Genomic DNA, 20,371 nt, shown 5'->3' on the forward strand with positions numbered 1-20,371 from the left:
CATACCTAACTTTTCTGGATTTGGACTCTGGGACGTTGGCTTGCTCCGACGTCCTGCTCTTGTTTCCCTGGCCCAGCTCTCTGGGTACCTGTGCCCATGCTGGCCCCTCCCACCCAGGGGTACCCCTGCCAGGCCTGTCATCCATCCCACCCGGGACAGTGAGTAGTGAGAGTTTCCTGGAGGGTTTCCTGGGGACCCAGACTGTGAAATGACACCACTGGATGGTCCTCACTGCCTCCCCCAAGGCCCATTACCTCTGTGCCACGACCCCTTCTCCAGCCCCCACCCTGCCCCGCACGAGGCGGAGACGTATCTTTCACTACTGCCCCCTCCTCTATGAGAGGCGAGCCCCCAGACAAGGCGGCTTCAGCCCTGTAACCCCGCAGTACCTAACTCACTGCCCAGCACATCTCAGTTGTTGATGGGAGCAGGTGGGGCAGGGACCCTGAGCCACCACGGGGAGTAAGGAAGTGGTGGGTGCCTCGTGCCATGGTCCCTGGGGCCCCATCCCCATCCTTCCACCTCTCTGCTTGCTTCCTCTACCAAACACCCTATGAGGCTTAATTTCAAGTGCTGACTTGACCAGGCCATGGGATACTCAGATGTCGGATTAAACATTATTTCTAGGCGTTATCAGTGAAAGTGTTTCCAGAAGAGATGAGCATTCGAATTAAGTGAGCATTTGAATGGGTGCACTGAGTAGAGAAGATGGCCCTTCACTAAAGCAGGTGGGCAGCCTTTCAGTCTGTTGAGGGCCTGAACAGGACAAAAAGGTGGAGGAAGGGAGAATTCTCTCTCTGCCTGTGTGAGCTGGGACATCTGTCTTCTGCCCTAGGGCTGGAACCATACCATTGACTCTCCTGGGCCTCCAGCTTGGGGATGGCAGATCATGGCACTTCTCAGCCTTCCTTTCTCTGGAGAATTCTGACTAATGCTCCCCACAACCCCTGCCCCCCCCTAAAAAAAGTAAAAAAGCAAAACAAGGCACAGGGCTTTCACTAGGCCATGTTTTACTGACGAATGCGGTTACTATGCTACCATAGTCTGAATGTTCATGTCCACCCCTCCAAATTTCTATATTGAAATCTAACCCCCAGTGTGATGGGTTCAGGAAGGCGGGGCCTTTGGGAGGGGATTAGGTCACGAGGGTGGATGACCCTCATCATTTATGTTGTTTCTGCTGTTTAGAAGCCACCCAGTCTGTGGTGTTCTGTTACAGCAGCCTGAACGGACTAAGACATATGCCTTGAAAGCCAGCCGAGGGCACAGCCCCTTCATGCACCCCTGATTCCTGGAACAGGCCCAGCTGATTCACAGAGGACCCAGCTGTCCTTTGTTTCCTGTGGACCCTGGAGGGCCAGGTCCTTTGGGGCAGGTCTGGTCTCCTCCCCCTTTTCTGTTTTATCTCCTTGTGTTAGGGACAAGACGGGGGAGCAGGGGGTATCACTCAGGTGTCCTGTCTTATTCTCCAATCTCATTCTAGCCCAAGAGCTCTAGGGCCCTGCTGCGAGATTAGTAGGCTCACCTTGCTTCCCCTGGGTTCCTGCTCACTGTGGGTAATCCCTCAGCCACGCTTGGTCCCTGGCCCCTGCAGGACCACTGGGAACTCCCAGCAGAACTCAGTGTTTCCAGAGTGAAGGGCCAGGGGGTCCGACCTGGACTCCACAGTGGGACTGAATATCTAAGGGACCCCTTGTGCACTGGTTCCCCTTCAAAGGTCAGGTGAGGTGGAGCCCTTGAAGACATCACGGTCCTGGTCAAGCACAAAGGACCAGAAGACACCTCCCTCCTGGAAACAGCTCTTTACTGAGTCGGTGATACTACGTGGCATGATATCATATGTAGACAGGAGAACTACACGGCAGTGAGGGCAGCGGGAGTGCAAGCCAGTTGCACACCTGTTACAAGAAGGGGGAAGGCTTCTGGAATGGGAGGGGCCGGTCTCTGGGTCGGGCTGGGGAGGGGACAGCTGTAAGCCCCCATCCCAGGGGTGGTCGTTATCTGTTAGAACACAAAGGAGGGGCAGCTTCACTGGGGATGTCCCAGTCCTCCTTGCTGCTGGCTGTGCAGGAGGATGAAGGTGGGTGAGGGGTGACATCAAAGGGAGCTGGGGCCCCTCCCCCTCATCTGGTCCAGCTGCGCCTGCAGAGAGGCCTGGGGCCATTCTGGGTCACGGTGGGGTGAGGTCAGGAGGAGAGCAGGCGCGGGGAAGGGAGAGCAGCCCGGCGGTCAGCCCTCCCCCAGTTGCCACAAAGCGGTCACCCCCCGGCTCGGAACGGGGCCTTCTACTTTGGCAGAACGTTCCAGGGCCTGGAGAGTGTCCCGGTGCAGATGAAGCTCCTGCTTGGATTCCTTCTGGGATGCTCCTGAGAGGTGGACGCAAGGATGAAGCGAGGAATTTTCTGGAGATGTGGAAAAAAATGCTGAACTCCTGGGGGCACAGTGCTCAGGGCCCAGGTGTGTCCCGTGTGAGTTCCCGGGACTCTGCTCCCATGGTTACAGGGAAGGTCTTGTGGTTGCCAAATCCACCTCGTCCCTCGAGTTTGAACCATAATCCCCTGCAAAGATTTTCCTGGGTCTTTCCAACCCCTGGGAGCCTCAGGGAACTGCCAGCCAGCTAGGATGGGTGTGAAGATGCTAGAAAGACTAGCGCTGGTCACCAACTCAGAGCCAGAATTAAGACCGCTGCCCCAAGGTAGCCACTTCCCCGGCAGGCTCAGCCACAGGCGAGGGGGCTTCTCCTGCCCTCTCCTCCCGCCCAGCCACGGAAACCCAGTCAGCCCCCCGGCCAGCAGGGAAATGTGGGTGTGCATGTGTGTGTGTGTATACGGGGCTGCCTTCTATGGTATAGTCACTACTGGGAAGCCCGGAGGTGCAGGGGCAGGCCTGGGAGAACGCTCTTCGGGACCGAAGGACCACAATGTCTGCAGGTGCGGCTTTTCAGGGGTCTCTCCTCACCCGAGCACCCTTCCCCACCTTCTGCGTGGCAGTGTCTGGGACCGGGCCACTCCTTAATAGCGGCTCTGGCTTCCTGGTGGGCCTGGGGGCCCAGGGAGGCCAGGGGGACCCTGGATTCCTGGTTCGCCCTTTGGCCCCATGGGCCCCCGCTGGCCTGGTGACCCTATCTTCCCAGCGATCCCTGGTTTTCCCTGAGGCCCCTCTGGCCCTGGAGACCCTGGGGGCCCCTCTGGCCCTGGGGGCCCCACGTCCCCTTTGGGGCCTGGCTGTCCTCTTGGGCCTCCAGTTCCAAAGCTGCCCTTCAAGCCTTTGAGGCCTGGGAAACCTCGCAGGCCAACTGGCCCCCTTTCTCCTACAGGCCCGGTGTCCCCTGGCTGCCCTTGAGGACCCTGCGGTCCTGGGGGGCCCAAGCTGCCGAGGTCTCCTTTTGGTCCTCTGCTGCCAACAGGCCCTTTCACGCCCACATCTCCCTTGAGTCCTCTCGGTCCTGGAGGGCCTGGGGCACCTAGGGTCAGAGAGAAGAGGGGAGAGATCAGTCCAGGAGGGCAGGTGTCCCGAGGCTGTCCCCTGAAGTGGACGCCTGGCAGTGGGCACTGTGACACCCGAGGGTCCAAAGCCACAGGGCCCAGGTCTGCCGACTGACTTGACCCTCTAAATCGGCTTGGCCACCGGTGAAGTGGGGCTGAGAATCTCACCTGCAGGCTGTGAGCCCATCCCGAGCTGACACGCGTTGGCATTCGGCATGAGGCCTGCGCCTGGAGGGCACTCATTGTTTTGACTTCAGGGCTTGGCCGTAGTTCCACACGTGCACTCAGGTTGGGAGCTGAGAGAGCTGGACAGCTCTGGGCAAAGGCCACAACTATCCAGGATCATCTGTCCTACTCTGGAGAGCGGCCTGGATGCCTACACTCATTATGGACTTTGACTGCTGTCCTGACCTCCTGCCCCACCCCCATCCCAACCCCAGGATTTGCCCCTGACCTTTAGGCACCTGGGACCAGGAATGGAGTCGGGTGACATGGAGGAGAAAGCCAAGAAAGTGAAGCCTGAGAAGTGGATCCCTCCCAGTGTGAGTGAGTGAGTGGGAACAGCTACAACCCAGAGAAAGGGCAGCTCCTCCAGGAAGTCCACCCTGACTACTCCAGCATCTTCTCTGAGCTCTTGGAGCTACTACTTCCTGAATCTTTTAGTTGATACATAGAAAGAGAAGTCACAATATAGTGAAAGCAAATCCTTGGTACCTCTCTGGTGGACTCCACTAGACTGTAGGGCCCCAGGAAGATGGGCGGGCCACGGCTCCCATCCCCTGCCCTGGGCTCGGAGCCCAGGCACACGGCAGGGTAAGCTCAGTATACACTTTAAGAGCGTGATTCACCAAACAGCTGTGGACCCCCCGCTTTTGCTCAGCTCTGGCCTAGGGCCTGGGAGAGACGCCAGGATGAAGACACTCTTCTCTTCCTTAAAGAGCCCAGTCTAGCACTCAAGCCAGGGGTCAGATGACCTTACTGCCTTTCCTGCCTGCCATGTAGGTCAGAGTCACCACCTCTCAGAGCTGTACCAACCCTGAAGACACAGAGCAGAGCATGGCCGTCACTCTGGCCAAGGCACGTCAGATGCCCTGGGGTCAGAAGAAAAGAACCCTCTGGCCTAATGAGAACAGGAATTGTGGAGAACAGCTTTAGCCCCCGCGGGGTCAAGGCACCGCAAAAGCCTGGCTTTCTTCGGTGGTCTAGGCACCGGGTCACAGGCTGCCCCCCAGGCCTGGCCTGGGAGGTGAATTCTCACCCCCATACTTGGCTCTCCCCGAGAACTCTGCTGTTACACCATCCCCTTTGTAACAGAATCCTGGAGTTTTTGAGCTCGGTGGGAGCCAGTCCAACTGCTCCATGTCAGAGAGGAGGCATCTAAAGCTCAGAGAGGTGACGTGACAGCCCCAGGGGGCCCTGAGCGGAAACCAGAAGCTGGGTGGGCCTCTCAGAGAGACGGGATCTTCTATGTGGGAGCCGGGAGCCCTCCCAGTGGCCGTGACCCAGTTCTGCAGCCTCGGGGCCCCGTCCCCGCTAATGCAGACACCACTGCTATCCATCCTGGCCGGGGCTACCTGCTGCCCGCCCCCAGCCTCCCCCCACACTCCCACCCCCTCGGTGCCCCCTCTCACCTCCCTCCCGGAGTGTCTATAAGTGGAGCAGAGAGTCAGTGAACCTCATCCTCCAGTGACGATCTAAACTGGAGCCCAGACAAACTCAGCCCCACCAGGGCCAATAAAAACCTTCCAGCCATTCCCTGCCACCTCCTGCCCATGCCCGCCTCCCACACACAGCGGGGCTGTGGCCTGCGTGGGCTTGGCTCACGTGGCCTGCCGGCAGCACCGGCTGAGATGCCTGCCGTCATGGGCTGGCTGGGGTCTGGGAGCAGCTTGACCTGCCCTTGTGTCTGCAGCACAGCAGCCAGAACAACACGGCCCAACGAGGGCACAGGGCGACACCGGGCAGGGACCACCTGCCCCAGCCCGGCAGGCATGGCTGGGAACCGGCAAAGCCACTGCGCCTATCCTCACCCCAGCTCTGCCCTTTGCGCCTGGGCCAGCCGGGGCTGGAAAAGCAGAGCCATTTGGAGGTGGAGAGGCCCCCGTAGGCTGTGCAAGTGGAAGGGAATCAGAGGGTGTGGAGTGACGCTGGGCAAGTCGCTGCCCATCTGCGCTCAGACCATCTATAACATTGAGGTTGCACTTGAGCGTCCCCCAGGGCCCTGTGGCTCCACAAGGACCCCTCCTCCTGCCTCTGTCCCTCCTGCTCTAAGAACGTGGCTCCCAGGGCTTGCCCCAGCTCCCTGGTTCTTCTCTCTTTCTCTATAACCACTGCTGTGGCTTCCACTCTTGTCCCCTGGATGGATGGTCCCCAGGCCCAGCCTGGACTCAGGAAAAGCCTGAGAAATCTCATCTGGACAAGGATGCCCACGGATCCAGCGGGAGCCCCTCCCTCCTTCCGTGGGACCCCTATCCTTCCTGAGCCACCATCTTCGTCGCTCGTCCTCTGCTCCCTGGCCCCTAAGGGCACGGCGGCTGCAAGGATTTCTCACGGTTTCTACGTCAACAGCGGGGAGAAAAGGCAGAGAGTAAAGGCCTCTCTTTTGCTTCTCCCCTCCAGCCCCCTCGGGCTCCTCTTTCTGGGCAAGCTCTTGGGTAACTTTCGCTGGCTGGGGAAGGCTGGGTGCCCACGGGCCCAGGGTGTCGGTTTGCACAAAAGCCTGGGTCGCACCGTTCTCCTCACTGCCCCAGGAGCTGCAGCCCCTAGTGCAAGTGGAAGGAGGCCCGGCAGGAATGGGGTCACCTCCCTCTCCACTGCCGCTGCTGACCCCGTCTCTGAGAGCCCACGCAGGTCTCCCAGTCAGTGGCCTGGAGGACATCCGGTGGGGTGGCTCCACCTGGGGCAGGACCTGTGTTGCAGGCATTGACCTCTCTCACTGCCCTGTCTCGGTGTCGGTGTGCCCACGATGGCCCCGGCTCACCCTAAGTTCTCTGTGACCTGCCTTCTCTTGGGTCACGGCCACTGGGAGGGCTCCCTGCTCCCACATAGAAGATCCCGTTTCTCTGAGCAGTGAACGTTTGCCTGCCTAGTCTCTCGTACGTCCCCAGCACCGTACATTGAGATCATCGCCCCATTTTACAGATGAGAAGTCACGGTGCAGAGAGTGGCGACTTGCCCACCATCACCAAGCAGGAAGGGTGGAGACAGGATGCCAACCCAGGCCTGAGAGGCTCCTGGTCTGGTCCCTAGACCCCCTCCCACTGCCAGGACCTCCTGCCCTCGTGCCACTCGGAGGAGGTGGAGGGTCGCCACAGAGCTGGGAAGGGGTCACCTGAAGGACTGTCTTCCTCTGGTGAGCCGAGCCTCTGCCTGTCCCTCCAGAGCCAGCCATGAGTCATACAGTCAGAGAGGGGAGAGCTGGCAGGACCTGGGTCTGGCCCGGGAGGAAATCAACAAGCAAAGCTTAGCGGTTAGCATGGGGGGAAGGGATGCAGGCAGAGGCTGACCAGGGGCTCTCCACAACAGGAGGCCCTTCACCCAGCCTGTAACAAGATCTGGGTGTCGGAAGGGCTAAAGGGCAAAGTGGGGGGCAGGGAGCTAAATGCTTCTCTGAGCAGCGGGGGCACATTTGAGACAAAGGAGGAAACGTGATGGGGGAGAGGAACGGGGCACTGTGGAGTCCCAAGAAGGCCCGCAATTACTCAGGAAGCCCTGGGCTGTAATTAGGCCATCCCGGCCCATTAGCGCAGAGCCACAGCTGACTGCATGTCTGGGACAAGTAGGTGGTCTGCTCCTGGTCTGCACTGGGAGTGGGGAGAGGGTGGGGGCCCGAGCAGAAGCACCGAGTCCTCAGGGTACCAACACTGCCCACCCATGGGTGAGGGAGTGCATGGGCGGGGAGGGGGTGGGTGCAGTCCATCTCATAATCCAAAGCAACGTGCCAGCCTACAAAGGGAGAGGGAGACAGAAACAGAAGGGGAGGCTCTCAGGAGACTGGCCTGGTGCCATGAAGGCACACTAGCCTGTACTTCAGAGGACCTGAGTTTGAGTCCCATCTCCCCTATTAACAAATCGGGTGGCTGGGTAAGTCATTTGGCCCTCTTTGGACTGCAGGCTCCTCTTTGTTCAGTGAGAATATCAGCCTGGGTCAGGGGCTCTCAATCCTGGCTGTTGTTACCTGAGGAGCATTGAAAAAATGCCAGTGGATTTCCACGTCTGCCTATGATGGATTAATTTGTACAGACTCAACCTCCCGCTGAGAGCAACCAGAATCATTAGACAGAATGCCAAGGCATCCTTCTGAAAGCTTTGGAGAGCGATCAAGGTCCAGACTCCCAGGGAGAAGGGAGACTCATTGGAGAAAGCCAGACCTTCTGTGCCTCTTTCTCCTCTCAAGGCGTTTGTTGACTAGTAATTGGTTTGGGCAGAGACGCTGAGAAGCTGAGTAGGGTTTTCAGCAGCTTCACTGGGGCTGGGGCTCAGGGCTGCCAAGGTCCAGGGCTGAGATTCAGGAGAAAAGGAAGAAAGGAAACTGTGTGGGCATCTGCGGTAAGGACCAGGGGGCAGAGAAGCTGAACAGAGAATCAGGCTTCATCCCTTCAGTCCTGTGGGGCTGGGGAGACAATAACCTGAGTTCAAGGCCAACAGGTAGTAGTGCCGTGTAAACACTCCTCAAGGACTATGTCCTGGAAGTAAGAATGTATCAGAAATAGGCCAGGTGTCATGGTAAGCTCTGTCGCAGGCACCAACAGAAGCTGGTATAATTCTCCTTTCCATTAATCCCCCTTGCTTCTCAATAACAAGCGAACCTACTAATCCTCCAAGCAGGCATGTTCCTCCCTGCCTCCCCTCCAGGTAGCTCCTCCGCCCTAAACCACAGAATAAGTCAAAGTTCTCTTTACAACATGTAAACTCCTGGACACTGTCTGTGGCAGGAGGAAGGAGGTTAGTGTTTAGGGAATGAATTGGTAGGTGTAATCCCTCGTCCTCAGCTTCTGCCCTGTGGTCATGCTTTCACTGATGCACTCAACGAGCAAATGTTTCCTGAGAACTTTCCAAAGGTCAGGCACTGTGCTGGGCACTGATGAACAAGACAAGGAGCCCACCATCAAGTGAATTAGATTCAGAATCATCCCTTCATTAGGACACCCTTTTATATTTTACCAAGAACTGTTCACACAGTTAACATTATTACTCAAAATCACCCATGGGATATAGGCAGGGCAGATATTATATTCCTACTTACAGATGAAGAAGCTGAATTGAAAGTAGCCAAGAGGGCTTCTCTGGCGGCGCAGTGGTTAAGAATCCACCTGCCAATGCAGGGGACACGGGTTCGAGCCCTGGTCCGGGAAGATCCCACAGGCCGCGGAGCAACTAAGCCCGTGTGCCACGGCTACTGAGCCTGTGCTCTAGAGCCCGTGAGCCATAACTACTGAAGCCCACGCACTTAGAGCCCGTGCTCCACAACAAGAGAAGCCACCACAATGAGAAGCCAGCACACCGCAATGAAGAGTAGCCGCTACTAGCCGCAACTAGAGAAAGCCCGCACGCAGCAACGAAGACCCAAAGCAGCCAAAAATAAATAAATAAAATAAATAAATTTATATATAAAAAAAGAAAGTAGCCAAGAGTCTTGTCCAAGGCCACTCAGCAAATAAGCAATGATGCTTTCTTGGCTCCAATTCCCAAGCGATAGTCTTAGGGTAGGCACTGTCTAGCACACACACAGAAATCCTCCTATAGAATAGGAAGAAACATTCTATGAGAAGCACAAACACTATAGAAGTACCACTGGCTTTCCGTTTGGCAAATGGAGACTCAGAATTAATCACAGAGCTGGAAGAAGTCTCAGAGAACAGCTGGTCTTATCCATTGATTTACATATGAAACAAAACAAAACAAAACAAAAACCCCCCAAAAAACCAGAGGCCCTGAAAGATTAAGTGATTCTGCCTTAAGACCCACAGCAAATTAGAATCCAGGCTCCTTCCCCGGACAGTTTAAGAGCCCCAGAGCTTCAGTCAGCACTTGGCACCTTCCACACTGGCTGTGGCCATTGCTGTCCCTCTTCCTTTATTCTGGAGAGCAGCTCGGCTGCAGCCAGAGGGAGACATTGCCAGCCCCAGCGTGAAAGCCAATCGGCACCTGTCTATGAATGAATGAATGAATGAATGACATGTTCCTGTAGGAAGGGATGTTCGTTTTGTCCCTGGAATTTTCTTTCAGATGTGAGAGGCTTTATATGTGGTGATTTAACAGCCAAGAGAAATATTGCCCAAAGACACAATTTAAACAAATATGCTGAGAGTCAAATGCAGCTCAAAGCGATGTCCCACCTTGCTCTCCAGTTAGGATGAGGTTCTTTGATGAGAACCCTGCCATCATTAGGACAGGAGCAAATATAAAGTCCCATGACTATTGTTGGGTTATACTTAGAGTGAGGTTCTCAAATTGTTCCCTTACGAACACTCTTGGTACCATTTCCTTCTTTTCCAGTCTGTCCCACACATGACACCTAATCAGGACTGAGTGGAAATGCCTTTTTGGTATCTGCTCTCAGTGTCTCCTCTTCTGGCTGGGCACTAGACGTGTGCATCTCAGAGCCATGGCAAGGGGTCAGGATCTTAATCATAGTGTGACCTTGAGCTATCCCTTAACCTTTCCCAGTCTCAGGTCACCTTTCTGTAAAGGTGCACCTGCAACACGTCTTGTCCACAAAGGTTGTCAGGCTAGGGGAGGGACAGATTGGGAGTCTGGGACTGACATGTACACACTGCAATAATTAAAATGGATAACCAACAAGGACCTACTGTATAGTACAGGGAACTCTGCTCGTTATTCTATAATAACATAAATGGGAAAAGGATTTGAAAAAGAATAGATACACGTATATGTATAACTGAATCACTTTGCTGTACACCTGAAATGTACACAACATTGTTAATCAACTATACTCCGATATCAAATAAAAATTTTTTTAAAATGTTGTGAGGCTAAAATGAAACAAAGTGCGTGAATGGGCTTCATCATGATTGAACGCAACCTAAGAACAACAAGGTGACCAGAGGATGAACCACGAGAACTGCCTGCTAATGCCTTCTCTGGAACACTGCATCCTAGAAGTCACACAGATACGTATTTTAGATGAAATGCTGTGGGACTGTTTCAGTTACTAAGGAAATACTCAGTACCGGGCTTTGTTGCCAGAAATGACAACAGGCAAACGAGATCTTACCTCACCTCCATCCCCTGCAACACCGCCAATCTAGAGTAAAGAAAATATTAGCAGAAGTGCTCACTGATATAAAATGAAGGCAACACAGGTTTGAAACCAAATGGTTAAAGAGAACCGGAGAATCAGAGAGGTTGGCTCCAAGTCTGAGCTCTGTGAAGAAAACAGCGCTGTGTGGGATCATGGGGCCCTCCCTCCTGTCTCCTGCAGCTCTCTGAATGATCAGGTCCAGATTTCTGGCCCCCACAAATGTGACTATACATTCTAGAACCTCCAGATCTCAGTGGCTACTTATTCTATTCTCTAGAGCCAAGAGCTGCTATATTTTCAGGTTGAACATACTTCCCACAAAGACACGCACTTCCTGGGGAAGGGTCCAGGAAATTGAGTATAGCCATACAAATTCCTGTATGGAATCCGAATTAGGAGTCTTCTGGGCCATTTTCCAGGAGAAAAACTGTTGGAAATATTGCTGTGAAGGACTAAAACGGAAAGGTAACGGTGTTTGTTATGGGCTGAATTGTGTTCCCTCAAAGTTCACATGCTGGGATCCTAACCCACTCTGAATATGACCTCACGTGGAGGCAGGGTCTTGACAGAGATCATCAGGTTGAAATGTTGTCATTAGGGTGGCCCTAATCCAATATGACTGGTGTCCTTATAAAAAGGGGAGACTGGGACACAGAGACAGACACACGCAGAGAAGATGTTATAAGGAGACACGGGGAGAAGATGGCCGTCTACAAGCCAATGCCTGGAATAGATCCTGCCCTTATCACCCTTAGAAGGAACCAACACTGCCAACACCTTGACTTTAAACTTCCAGCCTCCAGAGCTGTGAGATAAGAGATTTCAGTTCTAAGCATCCCCAGCCTGTGGTGCTTTGTTACGGCAGCCGGGGCGGACTAGAAGTACTCATAAGCAGAAGCCATAGAGCATTTCAAGTCAATTAAAAGAGTGGGCCAGGGCTTCCCTGGTGGTGCGGTGGTTGAGAATCTGCCTGCTAATGCAGGGGACACGGGTTCGAGCGCTGGTCTGGGAGGATCCCACATGCCACAGAGCAACTAGGCCCGTGAGCCACAACTACTGAGCCTGAGCGTCTGGAGCCTGTGCGCTGCAAAAAGAGAGGCCGCGATAGTGAGAGGCCCGCGCACCGTGATGAAGAGTGGCCCCCGCTTGCCACAGCTAGAAAAAACCCTCGCATAGAAATGAGGACCCAACACAACATAAATAAATAAATAAATAAATAAATAAAACTCCTACCCCCAACATCTTCTTAAAAAAAGACAAACCAAAGAGTGGGCCAGGTAACCAACATTTGATGTGGGATCTAAGGGGAAACTGAGGGCAGAGCTGTCCCAAGGGGAGAAGTCAGTCCCTTTCGGGGAAATGGATGGACGGTAGACAGGAATAGAGCGCAGAAACTCCACCAGGAAGCCCGTGCTGTCAGCAGGGAGCATCTCTCGTGTGCTCAGGTGCTTTTAGGGGAATGCGGGTCTTAGGTGACTTTGGAGGGGGAGGCCACTCGAGGCAGCTCGCACAACACTGGATCTGAACCACCTTGCATCTGAATCCCATTTCCCTTCCTCGCGAGCTGCGTGAGCTTGACTAGACCTCATCTGGCAGCCGGTTCTTCAGTTTCAGGGACCATGGGAGTTCAAGGCGGTAACGCGTGTGCCCAGGGTCTTTGCATGTCTGCTTCTCCACCTGGAGCGCCTCTGCTCATCCTTGCCAACCGGGCTCTACCTGACTTTCTCCCCTGTTCTCAGGCCTCATTTCTGATGTCACCTCTGGTGGTTGATTTCATGTGTCAGTTGGGCCGGGGGAGCCCTGATATTTGCTGTGGACCTGCCGTATCCGTAAACAGAGGATTCAGGATGGAATAAAACAGGATACTGGCCCAAGACAGTGGAGGTGCCTGTCAAAGGAATAACTTCATTAAGCCCAGACTCTGCGTCTTCCCATACACAGAAGAGTGCTAACTTCTTTAACTTGAGATGTCTGGTTTTTCTTTAATTAGGAATAATCTTCTGATGTTCAACTGCCTGGATTTTTTGGCAAAAACATCTATATATGCTGGCTCTTCCCTTAACTCTTCGGAACGGTCCCTTAGAGCTGAGAGGCTGTCTCCTGGGCTTAAGTCCTCGGTATAGCCGCTGAGTAAAACATCATTCTGGGTGTGTCTGTGAGGGTGTTTTGGACAAGATTAGCATTTGAGTTGGGGGGCCAAGTAAAGCAAATTGCTTTCCCCAATGTGCATGGGCCCCATCCAATCAGCTGAAGGCCTGAAAAGAACAAAAAGGCTGAGTAGGGCTTCCCTGGTGGCGCAGTGGTTGAGAGTCCGCCTGCCGATGCGGGGGACGCGGGTTCGTGCCCCGGTCCGGGAAGATCCCACGTGCCGCGGAGCGGCTGCGCCCGTGAGCCATGGCTGCTGAGCCTGCGCGTCCGGAGCCTGTGCTCCGCAACGGGAGAGGCCACGACAGTGAGAAGCCCGTGTACCGCAAAAAAAAAAAAAAAAAAAAAAAAAGTTAAAAACAAAATCAGTACTGAGTAAAGCAGATTGCCCTCCTCAATGTGGGTGGGCCTCAATCAGTTGAAGCCTGAATAGAACCAAAGGCTGACCCTCCCCTGAGTAACAGAGCATCCTCCAGCCTGACAGCCTTCAACTGGCACACTGCCTCTTCCTGGTTCTACAGCAGCTTCCAGCCTTTTGAGTTGAACTAGGACATCAGCTGTGCAGATTTTGGACTTGCCAGCCTCCAAAATCACATGAGCCAATTCCTTATAATCTCTCTCTCTCTCTCTCCTATATCTCTGAAGAACTCTGCCTAAGACAGGGGTGAGATGGGAGGAGAAGAGGGCATCAGAGTGACAGGCATCTGAAGGGCAGATGGTTGAGAGCACCAGTAAGGGGGTGGGAAGGGAGAAAACAAAAGGAGACAGAGTTTCCGAAAGATGAGCTCTACCTATATCTCTCTGTGGGCCCAATTAAACAGATCCGCACATAAAAATCCAAATTTGTATGTCGGGCAAAGTGAGGAACCATATACTTTTCCAAAAGAGGTTGGCAAGGACGTAAAAGCCGCCAGTCACCCCAGGAATTTGCTGCAGGATTGTATCAGCCCACTGAGATTTTTGCCCAAAACCAGGTCCTTCTGTGTTTCCCAAGGTCACCGAGGCCCTCTGGGAGCTCCCCAGCAGCCCGGCCCAGATCTGGCTCTCACCTCGTAGGGTGGTGACGTTGTGCAGGATCTCCCCGTGCTGCGTGTCCACGGCCTTCATCTCCTCCATGACCATGGACAGGTTGCGGACGTTGAAGTCCAGGCGGGCGCTGAGCAGGCCGAAGCGCTCCCGGAGCAGGTCGGTGGTGGCCAGCATAAGGGAGACGGTCTTGTTCAGGTAGTAGAGCTCCTCGGCCTGGGTGTGAAAGCCCAGCGTGCAGGAGAGCCGCACGTCATCCAGGTACTTGAGCATGCTGTACACGTGGCTGTCGGTGGCGTTGATGTTGGTGAAGATGGTGCCGATCTCGATCTCATGGGAAGCCATGCGTCCTTCCAGCGTCTCGAACCTCTCCACCGTGCGGTTCTGGGCGTAGTGGGTGTGGTACTGCAGGTCGTGCATGTTCTCCTCATGGTCATCCAGGAAGGACGAGATGTTATCCAGCTGCAGCTGCAAGCCCATGACCTGCAGCACCAGGTCGTGCATACTCTCAGAATTCTGGCTGATGCGCTGGGAGGAGGCCCCCAGGGTGGCCTGGAGGCTCTTGACCGCTTCTCCCGTCTTGGCCGAGGTGGCGCGCAGGCTGCTGAAGAGCCGCGTGTAGTTCTGCCAGTCGGCGATCATCTTCTGGAGGGTTAGGGTCTCCTCATCTGTCTTCCGCCGGATCCCGTGGATCCACTCAGAAGTCTGCCCCACGGTGAAGTTGATCTGGTGCATCGCAGCCTTGACGTTGTAGCACTCCTGGGTGAGGTCCTTCAGAGAGAGGTCCAGGCCGGCTGTGGTGGCCTGCCAGCCTCTCACCTGGGCCAGGAAGAGCCCCAGAGACTGGTTGATCTGGTGGACAGAGAAGGAGCAATTGCCCATCTCCTGGGAGATCTGACCGCTGGTGGTGGAGAGCAGTTCGTGGGTCTGGGAGGTCTGGTCCAGCTGGACCTCCTGAGCCAGAAGCATCTTCTGAATTCCCTCCAGCTCCGCCTGCAGCTTTCTGATCTCTTGCCCCAGCTGCCCAGCCTCATGGCAGAAAGAGCAGTTGTTCGGGGCTTTCAGCTCTTCAGGAGAAAGGGACAACATTTTGAGTTGCTGAAGGATCACGGGACAAAGGTTGCTTCTTTAATATTTCAGAGCATAATGAATTGGCAAGTGGCTTTCCTATCCCTCTTCCTTTCCTAAGACCTGCTATGAAATCCTTTTTGGAAAAGTCTTGCCACCGCTATGCAACCTTATTTCTACCAAATGTCTTTACTCTGACCTGAAATGTAGGCTTTAGGATATTTTCTCCATCTCACCACCAAATTCTTGAGAGTACGTATCTTCATAACTTTTCTGAGGTTGCCAACAACCTCCCATTTACATTTTATTTTTACAATTTCTCCCCACATTTTAATATTTGTGCTTATCTGAGCCCGTCACAAGCTCGTGGAGAAAAGGGTACAGGGATAGTTTCCCCCCGCGACTGACGAGAAATGAGGCTCAGAAAAGTGACTTGCCAAATGTCACTCAGCTACTTAGTGGCAGAAGAGGACTTCCTCTTCCCACCAAGCAGACCCCCTCTAAACCCTTCTATTATGGCTCCTTCTGTCTCATTCTCAGCACGAGAACGTCCCTTGTGAAAGCAAGAGATAAAGAGACAGTAAATTGTGCAAACTAAGGCAGTGATGAGGAAAGGGCCGACTCGTCAAGAGCATAGGGAAGATCTTAAAAATAATTTCAGATACGTGAAGATATTTGGCGAGTGGACTGTCTCCGGCTTGCTTCTCTACCTGGAGGCTCTGGCTAGATCCATGCCACTCACAGAACCCCGAGCCCCATTCCTGGGTGCATCCCAGGGTAGCAGCCCTCATTGGCTGGATGTTCTCCAGCTGGACAGGGAGGCCGGGAGCCATGGCTGTCTTTCCCTCATGCCTTGAAGCTTGGTGAAGGCTGCCCTGCTCCAGGGCACCATGGCATGGGAGGAACCCTGCCCCCCCCCCCCGCCCCCTGTCAAGTAATATCGGCCTTCTGTCACGGTCATTAGCACATCTGGACACTGGACACTCACCCAGCCCTTGGAGATTTTCCTGCATAGACACAAGCTTCTTGTCATAAAGGGCCTGGGCCAGGGAGATGTCTTCTGAGAGAGAGTCCACTTTCCTGAAAACTGCAGGGGAAACAGAGATGAGAAAAGGGTCTTAGCTCAGAGAAACAGCAGTCGTTTGTTAAGAAGACAAACCATTTATCAGCCCCTCTGCGGCCAAAACCGTTCATTCTTCTGTGGAGCTTCCCAATGGCCAGAGTCTGTCACACATCTCTTAAAAATATATATCTGTGTGTCTATATATCTATAGACATGGATAGATATAATCTTTTTATATATCTCCCTTCAGTGTATATATGTGTTTATACATATGTGGGTATATATGTGTATATTAGAATATGTAATAGTACATAAATTATACATATACATATCTAATTTCCACCGCCCTCAGATTTTAGACCTAAGATCTGACCACAGGGTAGAATGGGGACAAATAAGAAAGGAATATAAAAATAAAAATTATTCTTAATCCTATCCATCTCCGTGCCTCACCTGAGTCCCAGCTTTGTCTTTAATATCTAGTACATTGGAGTGAACAAACCTACAGGCTTCCCTTAGTAAAAAAGCTTTTTTTAAAATCTGAAGCTAAGAATGGAATGAGATTGCAGTTAAGAAACTTTCAAATTTGTTTTCACTTTTTAAACATAAATTGTGTTAGTATCCAGAGGCAGAAGCTACCTGAAACTGGCAGCACGCCATCACCTGGGTCAGCCACCACCGTCATACAAACTGCTGAGTGTATGAGAACCACCAAACTTCAGATCCCTGGGCCTCGCTGGCAGGACTCTGACTTAGTAGGTCTGAGGGAGACCCAGGAATTTGCATTATAACAAATCCTGGGGGCAACCCTGACACAGGTACACATCCAACTTCACTTTGAGAAACACAAAGGCCGTGGCAAGGGCTTAGACATTGTCCTATCTGGTGATTTCAACCCCGGATGTACACCAGAAGCATCTGAAGAGCTTAACTACTGAATTAATTCCATTATCCGAGGGGGGGCCCAGGCATCCATATTTTTTTACAGCTCCCCGGTGATTCTAACATGGGGCTGAAACTGAGAACTACTATCTAGCCCTAGGTTCTCATTTACCAGTAGGAAAACAGAGGTCCTGAGAGGGGAAGTGCCTTGTTCAAGGCCACACAGCTAATTATTGACCAGAAGTTACGTGTTAGTCTTTGCAGTTTGAATCAGGCACTAAGAGCCCCTAGTCAGGAAGATGCTGGCTCTGGTCCGTGAGCCACAGAGATGTGTGTTTGTCTTTGTAGGGGGTTTTGGCACTGAAAGGACCCCTGATGAGAAACACCCCCCACCCCCACAGCCCGGGGTGGAGAGCCCCGGATAAGCGGGATGCTGCTGGCAGCCTGCACTCACCCAGAGAGGCCAGCACGGCCACAGACACCAGGAGGAAGGCCAGAAAGAGGTAAAGGATCCGCACCGATGTGTGCAAAGACAGGTTCTTCTGGCAGCGGCTGCAGCGGGTCCCCGGCCGGCCTGTGGAGAGGGGGGACAAAAAGAGGCCGGTGGCAGAGGCTGCGGCCAAAGGGTCAGTTCTCCTGCTCTGGCCTGTCTCATCCCATTTTGAACCAGCCTCAGAAAGGAAGCTGTCCTGGATCCTCGCCTCTACCCACTTCACTGCCTTTTCTGGAGGTCCTAGAGTTTTACGAACAGGCAAGACCACAGTGAGGATCTTCAGAGTACGCGCCCATCACACCATCATTCTGTCTCCATGGCTTCGTCATTCAGCCCATGGTGCAGGAAAACACCTCTTCCCGAAACATCAGCCCCCTCACAGGGCAGCCAGCCTTGTCTCACCATTGGGTGACCAACTCCTCCCAGTTTGTCTAGGACTTTCCTGGACTTTAGCACTGAGAGTCTTCTGTTCTGGGAACTCCTTGGTATTGGGCAAACCAGGATGGTTTGCCAAGACTGTCTCAGTTTTAAAGCTGTAAGTCACACATCTTGGGAAACCCCTCAGTCCCAGGCCAACCAGAAGGTTGGTCGCCAGTCCCCAAACTTTGCAGGTAACCAGAAGCTCTCCTGGAAGCCAAACGGATGACTCCAGTGTATCAGTTGGTCCTTATCGTAGAGGAAGGTTGGAAGAAGGTGTTCCTGGCGGCTCTGGGAGGTGACCAATGGCCAGCAGGAAAGCTGTGATGCTCCCAGCTGTGAAATTTTTAAGGTGGATTCAACTTCAGCTTCACGTTATGAGTACCAGGAATGTTTAAATACCCTGATGCCCTTCCACACTCCAGACCGAAAGAGATCAGAATTTCTAAGGGTCGGTCTCAGGCGTCCCTGGGTGGTTACAATGCACGGCCAAGATTGAGAACAGCTGCTCTAACCTCTACTGACATCCACCGAGAAGCCCTGCTGCAAGTAACCGTTCAGAGGGCGTTGGTTTCTCAGGTCAGCCACATGCCAAGCTGGTCCTGTGGGCCTGAGAACGACGGGCCACTTGATGGGCATGGGATACAATGAAGGGGATAGTTCTGGGCCAGCTGGAAGAGAGGCCCTGGGGGAGATGGTCCCGGACAGGTCTGTGGAGGAACCCTGGGGACAGAGGTCACGTGTGTCAAACTCGGACTTCATCTGTACCGCATAACCCAGGCCCAGGCAATGCTTCCAGGGAGCAGCGGGGAAGGCACAGCCAGGACTTTGAAGCCATGCAGACAGACAAGTCTGTCCCCAGCCTGGGATCAGCCCGGAGCCCTTACCCTCCTGTGAGCACGGGAAGGACGGCATGTCCTCGTCGTCGTCGGCTGCCAGCTCCTCTTCTGTAACACACAGCGCATCTCCGTCGCCAGAGGCCGACCTCACTGTGATGGAGCCAGAGCTGTCAGACCCAGGCTGGGGAGCCACGCCCACCCCTCTCCAGCTGCCCCATTCTTTTACTGTCCCCACACCCTAAGCCCACCCCCGCCCCTGGGTCCAAGTCAGCCCACCTGAGCTCCAGGTGACCTGACAGCAAGCAGAGCAAAGAAGGACGGAGGTCAGAATCAAGTGGCTGAGGAACTGGGATGTCCCAACACCTCTGGGGGAGGAGAGTTCATGATCTCTGGCAAACTAGTAAAGGCACGCAGGCCAGCCCAGGTGCCTTCTCTATCTGTGCCTTGTTCAGACCCCTGGGGTGGAGTCAGAAAAGGTTGCCTTATCTGGCTCAGCACCCTTCCATTCCCTGACACGTTGTAACCGAAGCAGGGTTCTGCTTCTGCAGGGACAAGGGCGAATCTGGCCCCAGCACCGTCCCCGCCAAGACTCTGCATCCAGCCCAGCTGGGGGGCTTCGGAGAGGAGGAGCTGGCAGTGTGAGGACACGGGATGGGCACAGCCTCTGCCTCACACATTGCCTTGTGCAGGACGTGCCAGGGGGTGGAAGGGACCGCGGCAGGAACAGATCTCATGCCGGAAGGCTGATTCCATGCTCGTTCCCTGGGATCACGTGCTCTCTAAATAAGACCTAAGTGATGTATTCCCTCATTCAGAAGATTGCTCCCATTCCCCCAGACACTGCATAGCCCTTCCTCCTTACAAGATCTGGTCTTTTTATGAATGACCAGAAGAAAGATGTCCAATATTGGCAGAATGAGCCGGACCTCCAAGTGGGTGTTTGAGAAATGAGGTGGTCTGCATCGAGCTGACCAGGGCTTCTGTGCTGGGAAGTCGGGGTGCAAGCTTACGATGACAACTAAATTGCTTGCCAGATAGTTGGCGGGGGGATTTTTTAAGCTACGCCTGAACATCCAGAGGCAATAAAAGAAAAGATCAATACGTTTGACTACATGCTAGTAAAACAACGGCCACAAAAGCAAATGACAAGCAGGGAGAAAATACCCACAGCGTACATCACAGATGAAGAGCTAATATACCAAATTTATAAAGAGCTTTTAAAAATGGAGGAAATAAAGGACCAAAAGTCCTACAGAAAAATGAACAAAAGACCCAAACAGGCAATTACGAAAAGAGATACAAAAATGGCCCCTGAATAATTTAAAAGATGTTCAACTTTACTCATAAGACAAATGCAACTTAAAACTACACTGTGATAAAATTTCTCACCCATCCCATTGACAAAGATGCAGAGGACAATACACGTTGTTGGCCTAGGTGGTGGGGGGAGTTGGGGTCTGAATGCAAAATGGCCCAAAGCTTGTGGAGCGGGGGTTTAGCAGATGCATTTACCCTTCAACACAGCAAGCACACTTTTATGAATTTGTCCAGAATATAGACCTCCAACAATCTGAAAATATATGTGACAAGGTTATTCATTACAGGATTACTTGTAATTACAAAATTTGGGAACTATCTAAACGTACAACTATAGGAGATTGGTTAACACACGATGGCACGTATACATGC

At 53.4% G+C, this 20,371-nt stretch overlaps 1 protein-coding gene across 1 annotated transcript; it reads right to left on the reverse strand.

Annotated features, from left to right (window-relative positions):
• Nucleotides 1-3,011: 3,011 nt before the first annotated feature.
• On the reverse strand, nt 3,012-19,416 carry SCARA3 (scavenger receptor class A member 3). The gene is made up of 6 exons (XM_065879275.1): nt 19,181-19,416; nt 18,731-18,849; nt 17,388-17,507; nt 15,977-16,075; nt 13,944-14,987; nt 3,012-3,463 (listed from the first exon to the last, which is right to left on the reverse strand). Exons 1-6 carry the CDS (start codon nt 19,414-19,416, stop codon nt 3,012-3,014), a joined length of 2,070 nt encoding a protein of 689 aa, XP_065735347.1.
• Nucleotides 19,417-20,371: the final 955 nt, after the last annotated feature.

This window comes from Phocoena phocoena, chromosome 6 (assembly GCF_963924675.1).
Source record: "Phocoena phocoena chromosome 6, mPhoPho1.1, whole genome shotgun sequence".
Classification (NCBI taxonomy): Eukaryota; Metazoa; Chordata; class Mammalia; order Artiodactyla; family Phocoenidae; genus Phocoena; species Phocoena phocoena.